The 17,405-nt window shown below is 42.9% G+C and overlaps 1 protein-coding gene across 2 annotated transcripts; it reads left to right on the top strand.

Moving 5' to 3' along the window:
- Positions 1-1,680: 1,680 nt before the first annotated feature.
- On the top strand, positions 1,681-16,275 carry gyg1b (glycogenin 1b). Of its 2 annotated transcripts, none has more exons than XM_083632211.1 (7): positions 1,681-1,815; positions 3,619-3,754; positions 3,868-4,042; positions 6,815-6,977; positions 11,400-11,526; positions 13,462-13,672; positions 15,308-16,275. In XM_083632211.1, exons 1-7 carry the CDS (start codon positions 1,809-1,811, stop codon positions 15,455-15,457), a joined length of 969 nt encoding a protein of 322 aa, XP_083488337.1. In that variant the 5' UTR covers positions 1,681-1,808; the 3' UTR covers positions 15,458-16,275. The 2 variants fall into 2 exon arrangements, with proteins under 2 accessions (XP_083488337.1, XP_083488338.1); XM_083632212.1 differs by having other exon boundaries at positions 1,761-1,829.
- The last annotated feature ends 1,130 nt before the right edge of the window (positions 16,276-17,405 follow it).

Here is a 17,405-nt window from a genome sequence, read left to right as displayed (position 1 = left end):
TTTGTCCATGTTCTGTTGGTTTGAATTACAGACTGTCTAAGCTGCATTCACAAAATGTAGATGAGACAGCCTGGCTTGAGAGACTAGGTTGTATGAGGTAGGCTACTTGCATACAGACATGGTGCGGTCCCGGTTTGGAGAATGTACCGGCCGAGTTTTAGGCAAGAGCTGTCTGCTGAGTGTGAAAGGGGTCACGAACAAAAACTTATAAAAATAAATAAATAAATCAGAAAAAAACACATAAAATGCTTCCATACTGCTCGCTGGCATAATCCAAGTCTCCACAAGCCCTGAGATGCCAAGTTGACATGAAAATAGTTATTTACACCCTGTTTTGAGCTGAAATATAGCCACATGCAGCTGCCTGGCTCCTCCTTCTTCTCATAGCTCGCTGGCTGCAGTGCAGATTTCAGCCTAACGACCCCAGCACCAGGCTCCTGCAAGGCATTAGTGTGTTCGGAATGGTTCACTCATTCATCCACTCACTAGTATCGCTTGCCAGACTCTCTCCCTGCTCACTCACTATTCCCCATGTAGTGTTTATCATATATAGTAAACTATATGGGGAACGATCAATGAGTTTCGACACTAGTACACTACCCATCACTCTTGGTAAACATGACCACATTGCATTGTGGTAAATGAGAGAAAATGTAGTGTTCATTCAGTGTTCACTAGAAATTCGGCATTGTGGATACTTTATAGTGATGTAGTGAATCAAATTAATGGTTGAGAATTCTGACACTATTAAAAAATGGCGAACACACACAATATAGCCCACTATTTCTGTAGGCTAACGGTTTCAAACAGGGCTAGGGTCAGGAGAGTGGGAGGGTTTTCACACTTTTAGATGTTTTATTACAGAAAGTGTATGAAACCCATGACCAAAATAATCATACATTCTGTCATTGTGTTAATTATGGTTGGAATTCTAGTGAAAATAAATACCCTTTTTGCTGGGGACCCCCTGGAACCCCTCAAGGACCCCTGGAGGGTCCCCAGACCCCACTTTGAGAACCACTGTAACACCACTTGTGCTGTTCAAGGAGTCTCCTGTGACCACTTAACCTGACATTGCCAGATGGGGGCGGTATTGTTTTCACAAACCAAACCGCACATCTCGCGGGATTTTAGATCTCGCGAGATAATCCAGCTTGCTTGCAAGACCACTGCGTAATTGTCTTGTTGTACGGTCTTTCTTCCACTAGATGGCGACAAAACAGCATAGTTCTACAAGGAACATCATGTCCTCAGCTCATTACAGCATCATCTCTCCACCTTGTCTTGAGCAAAGCTGACACCAGCCAGGGGAGCTGCACGACAGTTTGTTTGAAAGGTCAAGACTGCAGAATGGAGTCTTGGACATGTAAAATAATGTCTGACTCTGTATAGTGAATGGCATCAAAGTTCAAACAATATCTCTTTGCTGTGACTTATAGCCTTGCAGAGTAGCAGGGTCAGGGACCTTCACGGGAAGCAGCAAAACAGAAACGGTGTCTGTTTATGATCACACACAAAATAACAACTATATGACAAATAGATACCTCGCCTCTGTACATTTTTAATTGTATACACATTCCTTGTATAACTGTGAGTTGAACCCCCTGAACTGCAGGGGGGCGGTGTCTCATTAGTAGCAGCCATGTGGGTGTGTGGAGAGCGTCACGTGACGTCACGCTGGCTCTAGCTACTGTCATGCTACTATAAATCCACCTCCATATATTTAGTCAGTCCTTTCTCCACTCAAAGCTGCTGTGTCTTTTCAGTCCAGGCTACAAAGTAGCTTCGACGTAGGCTACTCTTCAGTCATGGCTGGTATGTAACATTATGTATGTTATCCTTCGATACTTTGTAGACGTTTTGACGAGATACAGTGTAGCTAACGTGACCAATCTGCATGCTCAAAACTGTTGATTAATTCTGTTAGTATCATGCAAGCATCAGCTTTGACAGTTTCCAAGTGACTGTAGCAACTAGTTAAGACTGTCTGTGAGCTGTTTGAAAGAGCCGGACGTAAAGCATGGAAAAAGTACAACGTGTAATGTTATGCTGTAAATGGTACAACCTGCAGTGCATATCTGTGTGTTCCTGAATCTCTGTCAGTTTCTGGGTTTAGTGGTAGGCTGCTGCAGCAGCCTCTTGAGAGACTGTGTTTAGCTGTCTGATACTTCCCAAATGCCTTTTTGTACTTGAAGCAAAAAGGCAAACTTACACCATTAGCTACAAGTGCTGAGGCTAGTGACAACATGGAGCAGCCAGCCATGTCTGCAACATGATCACTATCTGACAGCCAGACAAGAGAGGTGAGATATTATGTAACTGGCTTGTCATTTGACTACCAAGTTCCCAATCTTTTACACGTTAAGGGAAAGCAATGGATAAGCCCCCCCCCCCCCCAGGCGATATGATATTGGCCTATGAACCTCATCTAAGAATATTTGGTTGGTCTTTCTGCTGTAGCTGGGAAGATCAGAAGTCAGTCCTGTCCACTACTAACTTATAATGAATTAAGTTATTCCTATTTTGTTGGGGCCCCTTTGAGAACCATTTGGGTTTCCTGGACCCTGTTCTTGTGAGCCACTGGTCTGTCATGATTCACCTCTTCTTCATTTCCACTTGTTGTGTAGTGTAAGTTCATTTGTTAGGACCAGTGAGCAATCCTCCTCATAGCTGAGGAAGGGGGCGTAAATGGGTTCACAGTCTGCATATGCAGTTAGGACAAACTGTGATTTCACTGAGCCTAGGGGCTGTGACTGACATAATAACCCTCTGTTTCCAACGTTATTCACCACCATGCATCTGATGATACGTGCACGAATGTTACAACGTTGTTCCTAGCAGCCAATTGAAATGGGGGCGTGAGAGAAAAGTGGGTGGGGTGTTGTGTGTACAGTTGGAGAGTGTAAAGACGGAGAGGCACACCTCTGATGGCAACAGTGCCCTCAGACTTATTGCTTGAATCATGTAGGAACTTGATGCCTGTAAACATTTTAATAGAAAACTCACCCTGTGTCTTGCTTTCCTTCCAGTAAGTGGGTGAATTGCCCATTTTATGTACATTGCACCGAGAAACTGCCAAGTATATCACCACCTTGTAAAGCTTCGGTCCTTGCTTGCTTGCTTACTAATGGCGATACTGATCTAGCTCCTTGAAAATGTGTTGTGTGCTGCTGATATTGATGGTACAGTAACCGTATAAGAGACGTATTGTATTGTAAATGGGATTATTGGCCCATAGGCTGTGGTCACACAACCTCCCCAGCTGCCAGGCTGACTTCATCTCCATTTATATGTCTTCTCACAAGCAAGTCATTGTTCTGAGACAAGACTTGGCAGGTAACTGATAGATTTTCCTCTGGCATGAGAGGTGGTGGTAGAGTAGGCACCACACTGCAAATAATGATAAAGGAATCAATAAATAAAATAGGCAGGTTGAGAGAGGCTTGTACGCCCAAGAAGTAAATTGCAACACTTAATGAAATGATTATGGAGCACACTGAATCGTCACAAATTGATGATATATATATATATATATATATATATTAAACAGTGAAAGAGTATCCAAGAGTGTCATATGTTTCTAAACTAAGTCATCAATGTGTTTTCTTTCCTCCACAGACCAAGCTTTTGTGACATTGGCTACCAATGACAACTATGCAAGGGGAGCCATGGTTTTGGGCAAGTCCCTGCGCAACCACCATACATCCAGGAAGCTGGTGGCACTCATTGGTCCCTATGTGTCCGATCCCTGCCAGTAAGAACCCGTAGCTCCCAACAGCAGCACAACACTTCTGAATCACACCCAATGGCATTCCCATCAAATAAGACTATTTGTGGCTATTAATTCCTGGGTGTTGTGACCATCAGGTCTGTGCTGAAGAAGATCTATGACGAGGTGAGGGTGGTGGATGTGCTGGACAGCGGTGACACGGCTCACCTGGCTATGATGAAGAGGCCTGACTTGGGCGTGACCTTCACCAAACTCCACTGCTGGACCCTCACACATTACTCCAAATGTGTCTTCATGGACGCAGACACATTGGTGAGAAGACTGGATGCTTTAAAGCCCCCCTCCAGTCACTTTTTCTAACTTGATTCTGCACCAAAGAACTTGCATGATAAGAACTGAAGGGTAATAGGATGTCAAAAAATCACAAGACTTTGTCTCTTGTCTTCAATACTCTTTGTCTGCACTACAGCGCAAGTTATGTATGCCCTCTGTAACGTTAGCTTAGCTGCAAGCCACATTATTGCTGAGATATCAACAACCATCCTACGGATTTAAAAGCTGACGGTCTTATTGGAAAGAGCGTGACTTGGAAATGATTAAACACGCCCACGAGGCGGGAGCAGGATGCATTCCGGCATTACAGCCTGATATTTGTCAAGCTGAAGGATGACTGCAGCATATATGTAGGGGCCAGGAAAAACATGTTTTTCATAATATGGGACCTTTAACAAGCTAATGTTTTGGACACTCAGTGGCGTTTTGAGCCCTACAAACGTTACAGCAGCAGGCAGTGGGCTTAGCTACTGTAACATTAGAGCAGCAGGCAGTGGGCCTAGCTACTGTAACATTACAGCAGTGGGCTTAGCTACTGTAACGTTACAGCAGCAGGCAGTTGGCTTAGCTACTGTAATGTTACAGCAGTGGGCTTAGCTACTGTAACGTTACAGCAGCAGGCAGTGGTCCTAGCTACTGTAACATTACAGCAGCAGGCAGTGGGCTTAGCTACTGTAACATTACAGCAGTGGGCTTAGCTACTGTAACATTACAGCAGTGGGCTTAGCTACTGTAACATTACAGCAGCTAAGCCCACTGCTGTAACGTTACAGCAGCAGGCAGTGGGCTTAGCTACTGTAACGTTACAGCAGCAGGCAGTGGGCTTAGCTACTGTAACGTTACAGCAGCAGGCAGTGGGCTTAGCTACTGTAACGTTACAGCAGCAGGCAGTGGTCCTAGCTACTATAACATTACAGCAGCAGGCAGTGGGCTTAGCTACTATAACATTACAGCAGCAGGCAGTGGGCTTAGCTACTGTAACATTACAGCAGCAGGCAGTGGGCATAGCTACTGTAACGTTACAGCAGCAGGCAGTGGGCTTAGCTACTGTAACGTAGCTAACAGCTAGCCAGCTAGTTAACATGCCAGCTCCTCCTCACTCTGCATCGAATTGTCATTACGTTATGACTATAGCATCCATTGAGTCATAGGCTCCATTTTAGCAACAGCTTATTTATTTTTAAGTTTGTGCACAAATTTAGGTTCTTTATTCAAAAATATTTGGCGAACAGACAGTGTGGCTAATCAACATGGTCAGGACATGACTCAGAAACATGTAAATCTTAGTTAAAATTGGCTAAGTGGGTGGTGTCTGTGGGCTCGGTGTCTGTCACGATTTGTGACAGAAGTGATGTCATCATTGATGTCACTTGAGCAATTGTGGTGTCATCAGTGATGTCACTCGAGCAACTGTGATGTCATCAGTGATGTCAGTTGATGGCATGCAGTTGCACGATGGTGCCTAGGTGGGTGGGCGGTGTCTGTCAGTCAGTCACGATTTTGGGAGCCCACGGCGTGGGCAATTTCCATAAATCTTAACACGTTCACTGCCATTGACGAGATATCTCGTCTTACAAAATCCAACGGTTGACTGCCAATGACGAGATATCTCGTCTTAAAAAAAAAAAAAAAAAGTTTTGACGGTGGGACGTGGATCAACGCCCCCCACGTCTCCTATAACAATATTGGAGCCACCGAACGTGTACAACCCATTCCACCGACCCACTAAGTGGCGACAGTGCTCTCCAGACTAGAAAAAGCCAGCCAAAACTGCAGGGGAACGCGCGAGGAAACCATTCTCTCATACTGTAAAATGGATTGGCGAAAACGCTTTCGCTTTCGCGCATTATCGCGCTGGGAGCTGGCGGCGGTGGATTGCAAATTTGCATAATAGATTATGGGTGAAACACACTTTGAAACACGGCAGAAAGCCCACAATCGCACGCAGGCAGTTTCATTGCAGCTGAGCTCAACCGAAAAACCAGAAATGAACGAGCCTCATTCTCATACTGTAGGCGAAACCGCTTTCACGCTGGTGCACACGGGCGCACAACGGTGGGGGGTTCCAAAAATAGACTGGGTGGAAAACACACTTTGAAACACGCAGCATAAAGCCTAGAATCGCACAAAGCTTCATCAAAGCTCTCAAACCCAAGAAACGAGTGAGCCCCATCCACCAGTGAGCCGCCAGGGAGGGAGGCTGCTCACTGCTCAGACAGGCAGTAGAAACTGCTTGTGACAAACGCTGCTGAAAGCCACCAGACACGCCCACAGAGGGAGGAGTTTGAAGGAGAGGGCGTTCAGAACTATATTGTTTAGATGTCTGATCTCTCACTGATGCCAAAAATAAATGGTTAAAGTGACTGTTCTGCCTGTTTGATTGAATTTCACAAAACTGCGATTATCTCAGCTTTCAGTCTCAGACGCTGAAACCATGCTGTACTCAACGGCTAATATCTACATAACTACTAACTCTACAAACTAACTCTTTTAGAAAATAATCCTCGGCTCTTGTAAAATGAGCCAGAATCCTCAAAAAAACCCTCTGGCAGAAGCTACCTACAGTAAAAAAAAAAACGGCTGGCAGTGAATGTGTTAAAATAATGATCTAATACACTGGAGGGGGCCTTTAAAAGTTATGTATCTTAGTTTGACTGAGGATGCTACTAGAAATGCCCAAGATGCTGTACCTTTGTTGCACTTGTGACTGTGTGTTTGTCTGTGTTGTATCTGTTGGTGTCTGCATCCTAGGTGGTTTCAAATATAGATGAGCTGTTTGACAGAGAAGAATTGTCAGCTGCTCCGGACCCTGGCTGGCCTGACTGCTTCAACTCCGGTGTGTTTGTTTTTCGTCCTTCTTTGGAGACTTATGGCAAACTTCTTCAGTTTTGCACAGAACACGGCAGCTTTGATGGTAAGCCAAGAGAGGTATACATACAGTATTTAACAGATTATTATTTCACATTCTGTCATTGCTTGTTGTTGATGCTTCACTCAACTCAATGTACCAATTACAGATTGTACCTTATGGCGCTATTGTATGAAAATCCTACAGTATATCAACGGTTTCTCTGTATACTGTATGTAACTGTATGTCAACTGCAAGTTTAGTTTGCATCAAAATAGACCTTTCACAGATCACTGCGACAAGAATGAGGATTTAATAGGTCTAGCTTTACAAATACTTGTGGTGTTTACCATTTGGTTTGGATGCTGGCAGTCCTTTTCAGTCATAATCAAACATGTCGAGTTTGACCATGACCTTTGAGTTCTTGGTCAAAATGATTGAAAACCATGCTTGTTTATACTCCCTCCTAAGTAACGCCTTTATCGAGCTCAGTGCCCCGACACAAGGCTCTTCTGTCAGACCATCCAGCCCTTCTGAGTTATTCTCAGGGGCTCCGCCATGGGGGGGAGGTTAAATTTGAGAGGTCTGGTTTTGCACAGGCTACTGGTTGACATTCAACAACTCTTCCCCCTGAGACACAAGTGAATTGTGGTCTTCATTTTGGCTCCTCCTGCTGGGAGAATCGGTAGTGCGTACTTACTGTACTTGGGTGGGGGTGCTCCTGTGGTTTTGCTGAACGTACGTGCTCCACCTGATAGCTGCTTTGTTTGTTTTTAGCATTGCGTAAAACAGCTGGAATCCTAACACTCCAATCAACACTCCACTAGCATTTTCCGCCCCAAATGTTCATTTGGGGAACATTTTACAATGACAAAAAGCTCATTCATGGAAAGCATTCTCCATATCCTTTTATTTGAGACCCTAAACTAAAGCATACAGTTATGTACTACCGTACTTAACATAACTTTTTGAACAACTAGGTAAACTGGTACAATGTTACATTTGACTAGCATTCAGTTAGCAGCTTTCAGCTAATGGCAAAGGTAAAACAAGTCAGAATGTGAAATTATTTGAAATTGAGATTTGATCTCTTGTGAATGATTAGCATGTGTCTTGACAGTACATTATACAGTACATTTATTGATAGGATTCACTGTATTGACTTATCTACAGTATTTCAGCTGTCTGTCATTGTCCGGCTTCCTCCAAACGGCACAGCAGGACCGCTCTCTGAAATAAAGAAAGTGGCATAATACAGTATAAGCATTTGTAGGCATTTGTAGGCTCCAGATTGAGATGCTGGAGAAAACAGTTAATGTAAAAATTGTGATTCTTTATATCCGATCTCTGTAAACTTCCCATTTTATTTTATGCTGCACTGAAGCACCTACAAATTGGCCTCTTTTACCCCTCCTTAAATATTATCACCTCTGTACTTTCATCTAAGTCATAGTCTTTGTCCAGGGTGCGGCACCCTCAAGCAATGTTGCAGTAAACAAACAAAAAACATCTGTTGGGTTAAAGAAAAATGTACTTAGGGCCCCCAACAGCTGGGGCTTCTTGTTGGTGTCAGTGAACCCTTTAACAGGAAATGACATCAGAGCTGTCCTCCTTTCTGCTGATTGGTTACAGAGATTCCACCATGGAAAGTTGAGTGGACAAACCAAACCAATAATGGTCTGCTAGTGGCTCATGCTTTGACTCATTCAAATTGTTGCCACCAGCTGCTGTGTCTGCCGTCACAATAACTGGAGTACAGACACAAGACAAAGCTGTCTTAGTTTCTCCTGTAAAGAAAACTCTTTCTCAATGAAAATGCATCTAATTTGTGATTTTGCTACATATTTTGACTTCCAGTATTTTCATGTGATGCCAGCTTCTGTTAGCCTGGTAAGCTTCTTTATCCCCCCAGAATGACTGTATGTTTGAAGGACACATTGATTGCCTGGTGGTATGCTAATGGCTAAAGCTGTCTTATTTATAGCCAGGGATGGTCTTTTCATGTGCACAAGGGTATGAGTTGACGTCCCTTTGACCTTTTGCTCTAGCATTTCTGCTCCGCTCTACCATGAGGAATACATGATGTACACGCGCTAACCAGTGTAACCAGTGTACACCTAGCTTTCTCTCTGCAGACCATGGACAATATCGATAAAATTGCTGAAAGAAGATAACTATTTGTGTAGAGTGGACCCAGATGTATGTGCAGGTCTGAGGCTCCAGTGTTGTCTGCTGCCAAAACAAACTGGCATGGTTAGATGCACATTCTTGCTGAGCTATGCTCATCCCCTCAAAATGAAGACGCCTGGTCCCCATATTAAGTTTGAAAGCCTCAGGGGAGCTTCTGAAACAGCAGTTATGGGCCTTATTTTAAACTGCAGCAGGTTGTGGCTTCACAGACTGTACAGTTCTGTGCTTTGTAAGAAATACATGTGAAAGTTAAAGGCCAAGATCTAATCATCTCGTGCCAGTTTAAATCATACAATCATATACATTTCTATATGGCTACTAGATGGAGTCATGCAGTATGGTCAGTAAATTAACTTGTCATGTTTTGCCTGGCTTCAGAATTCTGTGTTCTGGTTCACGACAGATTGGATTAAGTTGATTAATTCCTGATTTACATGACCTTACAATGGAGATGTCTGTTGAAAGGAGACATTTGTTTTGAACTCAGATTAGCTGAAGTTTGTGTTTTTGTATGAGAGTGACCTGAAGGAGGCAGCAGTTAGTCCTTAGATGGTTCATTATTATTTTGCTTGTGGAGTACTGACAGATGAGCTAAGTCAGTCTTGCTTTTGATGTGTAACAATCAAGCTGCCACACACTGTGCAAGTGAGCAATTGCAATTTTGCTCTGTTGACTGATGGGGTGAGAGACCAGTGTTGAGACGAGAGTAGGCTACACAATAGAGCAGAGGTTCTCAAATGTTTTTCAGCCAAGGACCCCTTACAAGATAGAAAATATACCGGGGACCCCCTCATTCTGATTTGTGATTTTGGGCAAAGCTTAATTGTTTCCACGGTAATGTGCTTGACTTTTAAATTGATAGGTTTGTTAGATTAACAAACCATTTTAGATTTAAAGCATCAAATATTTTCGTTGAACCATGAAGCTTTTGCACACAAAAAAAAAGTTTTTCTTTTTATTTTCTTTTTTTTTTTAAATATATTTTATTTTCATTTATTTTTATTCTCTGAAAACTTTTCACGGACCCCCTTGCAAAGTGCCACGGACCCCTGGGGGTCCCCGGACCCCCATTTGAGAACCACTGCAATAGAGGACTCAAATGTACATGGTAAAATACACTGATTTAACAGGCTATGATACTGCATCCTCGTAAAGTTCATAGTGTTGCTGAGCAGATTTTGGATGTGGGCTGTGCAGAATGTAGAGTCCAGTGTGCAAACAGCAGCCAATCAGTCTTTGTCAAATATCAGCTGAGAGAATCCTCACCGCTGTGCGGATTAGCCACGATAGCGCAGACTTGCTATTTATAGTCCTAAGGCTTGCTACAACACACAATCTTTGATGGCACACACCCAGCGGAATGCAAGGGTCTCCGCATAAATACAAACAAGCTAGGCGTGTTCTGTACATCGTGTCTCCTTCACCCACTGTCTCTGTCATCACCCATAAACTTCTGCTGCCTTACGTGCATGACCCTGTATACCCATAAACTTCTGCTGCCTTACGTGCATGACCCTGTATAGTGTAAGTTAGAAATGTCTCCGTTGATGATCCCTTGCCTACCTTGTGCACTTGGTGGAGAGGGGAACTTCTGTGAAGAGCAGCCAGTGACTTCTAGTGAGATACTTGCATTTCAAATGAGCATAGACTTTTCTAAAGTAAGCAGATCAGGCTTCTCTGTTCAGAATGTGTGAGAACATTGTTGTGATGGCTCGTCTGGGCTGATCTCATCAGATTGCTGACTAATGGAGACCAGTGTCGGCAGAAAGACTAATTAATCTGGCAGTCACTGAGGTGTAGAGATCAGTTGACTGCCACTCTCACTCAGCGTTTCCTCTTTCAGTAAAGCCGGCATCTATCAACACACATAATAAACATAAACTTTTGTGAGTTTAGTGTGTTTTCATGCATGCAACTGGTTTCTCACTACTGTAGATGTGATCTTATAAAACCACAAGCTTCATTTCAGCCCATATATCTGATTGAACCGATCTAGACTTAGAACAGGCGTGTGATCTCTTATGTGGATCGTCATTGCAGATCTCTCCCAGCATTTAAATACTTTGTTGGGGATAAATCAAGTCAAATCAGACTACGGTGAAGATGGTTACTGTAGTACAGTGGTGTATATTTACCATATAAAATTAACTCTCCCTCCGCCCCCCCTTATTTAGGAAACATACCATTTGTAAAGGTTATTCTTGATACAAGTCTGCTGTCAATATGGTCAGTGTGGAAACCATTTTGAACTAACTTAGTACAGTAATGAATACTGACTGATTTTGTTTTCTTTTGCAGGGGGAGACCAAGGGGTTTTGAATGGCTTCTTCAGTGACTGGGCAACAGCTGATATCTCCAAACACCTGCCCTTCATCTACAACCTCAGCAGCATAGCCATCTACACTTACCTTCCAGCCTTCAAGCAGTAAGTACATCTACGAAATATTCATGAAAGAAAGCTTCTCCTAACATGTTAACAACACGTTAATTTGGTCTGTTTTTCACTATCTATGATGTGTTATTGTACACTTCAATGAGACCTATTACTATAGTGTCAGTATAGCTGAAATCTTAGGTATGGGTTGCAAAGCCAAGGTGTAAGCGGATCGGCAGTCACATGAGAGTCTAGTCATGCCGTGACATGACATCAGATTACTGGTGAGGTGAGCAGTGAGGTCCCAGTAGCTGGAGCTCAGCTTTGCTTTGGATATCCACCCTGGGCTCCCAACAGCTGATACCATACCCCAAAATAGAGCAGTTTATTTCAAGACCTTTATGCTTTCCACCAGGGCTACGGAGACTGGGTATTGTGCACTCAGCCTTAGCTCGCCTCCCTTCTCGCTCTCTCTCTATCTCTTTCTCTCTCTGTGTTTCTCTGTCTGTCTGTGTCTCTCTCTCTCTCTCTCTCTGTGTTTCTGTGTCTCTCTCTCTCTCTCTCTCTGTTTCTCTGTCTCTGTCTGTCTCTCTCTCTCGCTCTACAGTCAAGCTCTTGTGTTTGAGCATTAAAATCAATTAATGGCGTTTCCTGGTCACCATATATTGTTGCCATTTGGCAGCTCACAGTCTGGAATAAACAACACACCCCAGAGTGCCAGACAGACATGTGGTTGATTAGTTTACATGTGAAATGTCCCATATTAAGAAATGCATATCTGTAGGGCTTGGCTGGCTAATTCTCAGCATCCACAGTCCTTTGTATCTACATTCAACTCACATATTCATATTTGTTTGTAACTGGGTTTGGGCCGAAGTCGCGTTATAACTTTTAAACACCCTGCTTCTCGGTTTCGCTCTCTGTAGTGTGCGATTGAGCTGCCTAGCCCTGCCCCGCACTGCTCTCTACAGAGCAACAGAACAGGGAACACACACACACTCACACGCAAGACCCAAAATATGTCCTCCTGGCGGAGGTAATAATAATATAGAATTTGTTAGGGCAGTACACGTATCAAAATATGAGACGAATACCAATTCAAAAAACTGATTCTGATGAAGCATCCAAAACCAGTTTAATTGTTTAAAGTCAAGCTGAACCCAAGAATGACTTTTATTTTATTTTAGTTCAAATACCTGGGTATGCAGTGCACCTATTTAATAATGTATGCAAAACAAATCACAACAATCTAATTTCTTTAGTTTTTCACACTTTTTCACATCAAAAGTTCGTTTTTCAAGATTTCATTGATAACAGTAATTTACAGTTTGCTGACGTCACCTAGTACTATCAAATTTCTACCCCATTTCAATCAATCATTTCACAACATGCAGCTGTCAATCAAATCTGCATTTCAGGATCATTTTCTCTTCCAAATGAAGGGGAAAATGGCGCCTAGTGCCTGTCATCTGGCAGAGTTTCTAGCCCATAAACTAACTACTAACTTGAGCAATTATGCAAACTAAATCAAACGGTAATGTCTAAGAATGCAAAGAAATGTAACTGGCTCGTTAAAACATGCATTCCAGGAATATTATTTACATTTATAACGATAATGGCGCGCGCCTCCGAGCCTGACAGCCTCCCTGGCTGTCAGGGGTCGTCTCGGAGATTCCAGGCGGGCGGGCAGCACCTATGGATCGGATTGTCCGCTCGCTCCGCACGAAGCAGCTGGCTCCCTGGTACTCTGCGGATCCCACTCGCGTAGCATGACAACAGGCTGAATCCCACTCAATTTGGGGGTGGAACACGCCAGGATTGGCCAATGCCAAAGCCAATCCTCAGAATTGTCAAATCAAATCATCGACACGTATATGGTCCGCCTCTCAATTCGTTTTCAGTGTCCGACGCTCGCGCTGGTGCATTCCGTTCCGGTTCACTTCGACTTTAAATTCTAACTGGCATTCATTTTATTACTCTTTTCAGATATGGGAGCAATGCCAAGGTGGTCCATTTCCTGGGGCAGACCAAGCCGTGGAGCTACACATTTGACCCCAAATCCAAACAGATCAGAGGAGGTGAAGCAGCCACACATCCCAGCTTCCTCCTGGACTGGTGGACCCTGTACTCCAGCTCTGTGGTGCCCATGCTGCACGAGCACTACGGAGACCAGCCGTTCCACTCTGGATGTGTGGAGGTACAGTAAATAAACACTGTTTTCTTGGACCTGTAACCCTACGTTCACTCACTGAGCAACCTTATTGATTGGTCACCCTATTCTGATGTTTGTGGGCGGTGCCGGAGGCTCCGATTGCATCCATGTAGTCTGGGGCAGCTACAAAGTTCTGAACAGTTGAATCGTGTAGAACTGTGGAGATGTGTTCAGTTGGTAAAGTTGCATCACAATGCTAATATCAGACAGTAGGCCTAAACGTGGTCATTTTGAAATAAGTTCCATTCACCGTAAGAAACAACAACATTCAACTAGTAGCTAACGCTTCAACCCAGGACGTCACATTTACATGGTACAGTATGTGCCTTAACTTAGGCCAATGAGCCACCAGGATGAGCCCTAAAGCATAACTTCTGTTCAAATCATATGAAGCTAAATCTCACTGGTAGGAATAGAAAACAAGGAAGTGCGGAAATCTGATTTGGGTGTTGACAGTCGAATTGACAGTTTATCTCAAGAGGTTCCCTGGTGACGCAGCTCCATAGGAAAAGAATGGACTTTGTGTGACTTGTCGATCTTGTTGCTCACAGAGTGAACGTGGGTAACTAAGCTGTGAGGAATTGTGCTGTTTCCTTGTAGGCACATCTACTGTCTTGTCATTTAAGTGTTTTTTGTGTGTGTTTTGAGTCGTGATGATGTACCTTGTCTAATTGTCTTCCTATTCGTCTTATAAAGTTCCAGTTCAGTGACTTGGTCTTTTATGAGATTGGACAGGTATGGATTAGATTTAGAAGATTTCGTTGTAATGGCTTAATAACAGTTTGTCGGCGCCTTGTTTACCGCTATTGCTGCTCTTAGTTGCATCCCATCAAGAGCTATTTGCCATGGCGCTGTGTGGGAAATAGTTTGGTTGGTTAATGCTGCATTAGGATTTAGGGATGTTCCAAAGCGACTAATTTCCCTGTCGACTAGTTTAAAAATTCTTATAGACTAAAATTGAGCAGAAAAATCTATCAGGTTAAAACATCCCAAAAAATATTGCATGTACTTAAGAGCCATTTGATCGTTCTTCAATAATGAAATAATTCATTTAAATGCTGCTGAAATGTGCGCACTTTGCGCCATTTATTGGGAACATTGCTGCACATTACAAAACATGTACAACTCACTAAATGGTCAGCTTGCAGATTAACGTCCACATGCTTGAGCTGAATGTGGTTCCTCGTTCCCCCGGTCGAGTGGTTATATGCCAGTTTCGTCTGACACATCTTACACACAACAACCTTATCGTTTTCTTGTTCAGAATAGGGCCAAACGGTGTTGGTTTTCTTTTGGGAATTAATCTGTTCGTCTCCACGTCTCTAGCTCTGGCTAGTGGCGGGTGGCTGTTTAACATCTTGGACTCAATATTTGACATTATTACTGTAACCGTTTAACCGACTAGTGTTTTCTGCTGTTGGTTAGTGATTTGTTACCGTTTAAACGTTTAACCGACTAGTGTTTTCTGCTGTTGGTTAGTGATTTGTTACCGTTTAAACATTTAACCGACTAGTCACACACATCCCTAGTTAGGATCATTGCTTCAAAATGGCAATGATGGAAGTCCATGTCTCCTGTCACATTTCCTTGATTGCCATGTTTCTTTTCTGTTCTGTTCAGGAGGGAATGTACTCTTCACATGGCCAAGCGGACATGCCTCACATGTCTTCAGAAGAGCGCAAGGAGAAATGGGAGCAAGGACAGGCAGACTACATGGGAATGGACTCATTTGAAAATATCCAGAGGAAGCTTGATTCTTTTCTCAAATAAATACGGAATGAAGCGGAACATCAAGACTCATTGCAGTTTAACAAACGAGCTGCACGGGTCTTTCAAAAACATACTGTAATGCAAGTTTAGTATTTCCTGCCCCACCTATTTCTCAACTACAAACTGGTTGAGCCTCTCCCATCACCACTACCCACTCCTAACTCCAAAGACAAGGCTGTTTAAATGGGGAAATGTAGCAACAATACTGTAAACAGCTTCAATCGTCTATGCAAGTCTGTCACCATCCAGTTAAGCCGCTCACTAGCACCTGTTGTGCTGCAGTGAAGAAGGGCCAGGCCAAACATGATTAGAACATGAAATCAGTATTATTTTTGTACTCATTACTTTTGCACGCCAATGCCCTTTTTGTAAATGGAATTGAAACATCCAAGAGTTCTTTGAACCAAGCCTCCTATGTCTGAGTGAGTATTGCATGTGTACATACATGTGCATACATGTGTATTTTCTTTTTCTCTATTTTTTTTTTACTATTCAGTCAGTAGAAAATACAGTAGCATTTTAACAATACTTTTTTCTTTTGAAATGAAACTAAAAACCTGTTTACAACACGTTTAGATTGAAGGCCTCTCAATATGGTTCCTGTTGTTTCTTTGAATCAGGATGGGTCTTCAGTCGGCCTTATACACTAGCAACCTCAGTGCCTGTTACTCTTTAAAGTCTCCTGCTCTCTGTCATATCTACTCTTGACTAGCACTTATTTCTACTGTCCTTGCAATAAGGTGATTAGCTGTTTAGCTCACCGCTGTTTGACTTGACCCAGATGTTGCAGAACCTTTCACCTGGAAAAAATAAAACATTCAAAGTATTGGATTGACCTACGTGTTTTTCTTGAACATTTTATTTACACATCCTCCTTAGTTGTGTGTGTGTGTGTGTGTGTGTGTGTGTGTGTGTGTGTGTGTGTGTGTGTGAGAGAGAGAGAGAGAGAGAGAGTGTGAGAGAGAGAGATCGGGGTGTAACGACTTTAAGGGTGTAGATTTGCTTGTAACAGCATAAATCACTTCCTAGGCTGTTTGACTAGAGGCATTATGAAGTGCATTGATACATTTGGCACAGGCTTACCTCAGCATAGCCAGGAATTACATTCACAACTATTGTAAATCCTTTGCCAAGATGGTTGGCAACAGATGCTGCCATTGGAGAAGATATGAAATGTATCTTGACAAAATGTGTCCAGCCAGTGGGCATTACCCATTAACCTAATTCAGACTTGCATTATGCTACAACTCAGTGTTGCTTATTAGCTTTCCCTCATAATGCATTTAACCCAGTAGCAATTTCTAGAGCAGTAGTTTACTAGTTTCTTGGGAAAGCTCTGGAAGTGGTGTGCCACTGCCATCCTGTGGTCACACACCATCTGGAGCTGAATAAATGCTACTGGTTGTAGCAACCCCCCCCCCCCAATAAAACTGCAGTCAAGCCAGCCCACACCTCGGAAAGCACAGTCATTCTAGCCCACACTTGTTTTGTGGTGCGTGTATATACTAGGCATTACGGTAAAAGCATGCGCGAACTGATTTCAAAATAAAAGCGCACTCCCAGAGCAAATCTATACTAATTAAATGTTCTAATTTTTACATATAATTACAATTGCACGCTATGAGAGTTGATGTACAATTTCAAAGTAAAAGCCTACTTTTTTTTCCTTTTCACTGTTTTCTGAACATTCAAATGGATAGTTCAAGGAAACTGCCTGTTATTAAAAAATAATTATACTTCAGACTGATAGTACTCAACCCCAGGGTGTCATCCAGACAATTTCATAACAATCTGATGTAGCATTTCAGAATAAAAGCCTTCTAACTATTCATATTTCACTGCATCACATGTACATTTGGAGGAATATTGATAGAAAACTACCTGTTATTATTGAACCATTCCACTTCAGACTCATAGTACTCCACCCCGGGGGTGCAGTCAAATACAC

Source organism: Poromitra crassiceps (genome assembly GCF_964638095.1).
Source record: "Poromitra crassiceps genome assembly, chromosome: 2".
NCBI lineage: Eukaryota > Metazoa > Chordata > Actinopteri > Beryciformes > Melamphaidae > Poromitra > Poromitra crassiceps.
The sequence above is the reverse complement of the archived record's forward strand: the minus strand, read 5'-3'. Positions and strand labels throughout refer to the sequence as shown.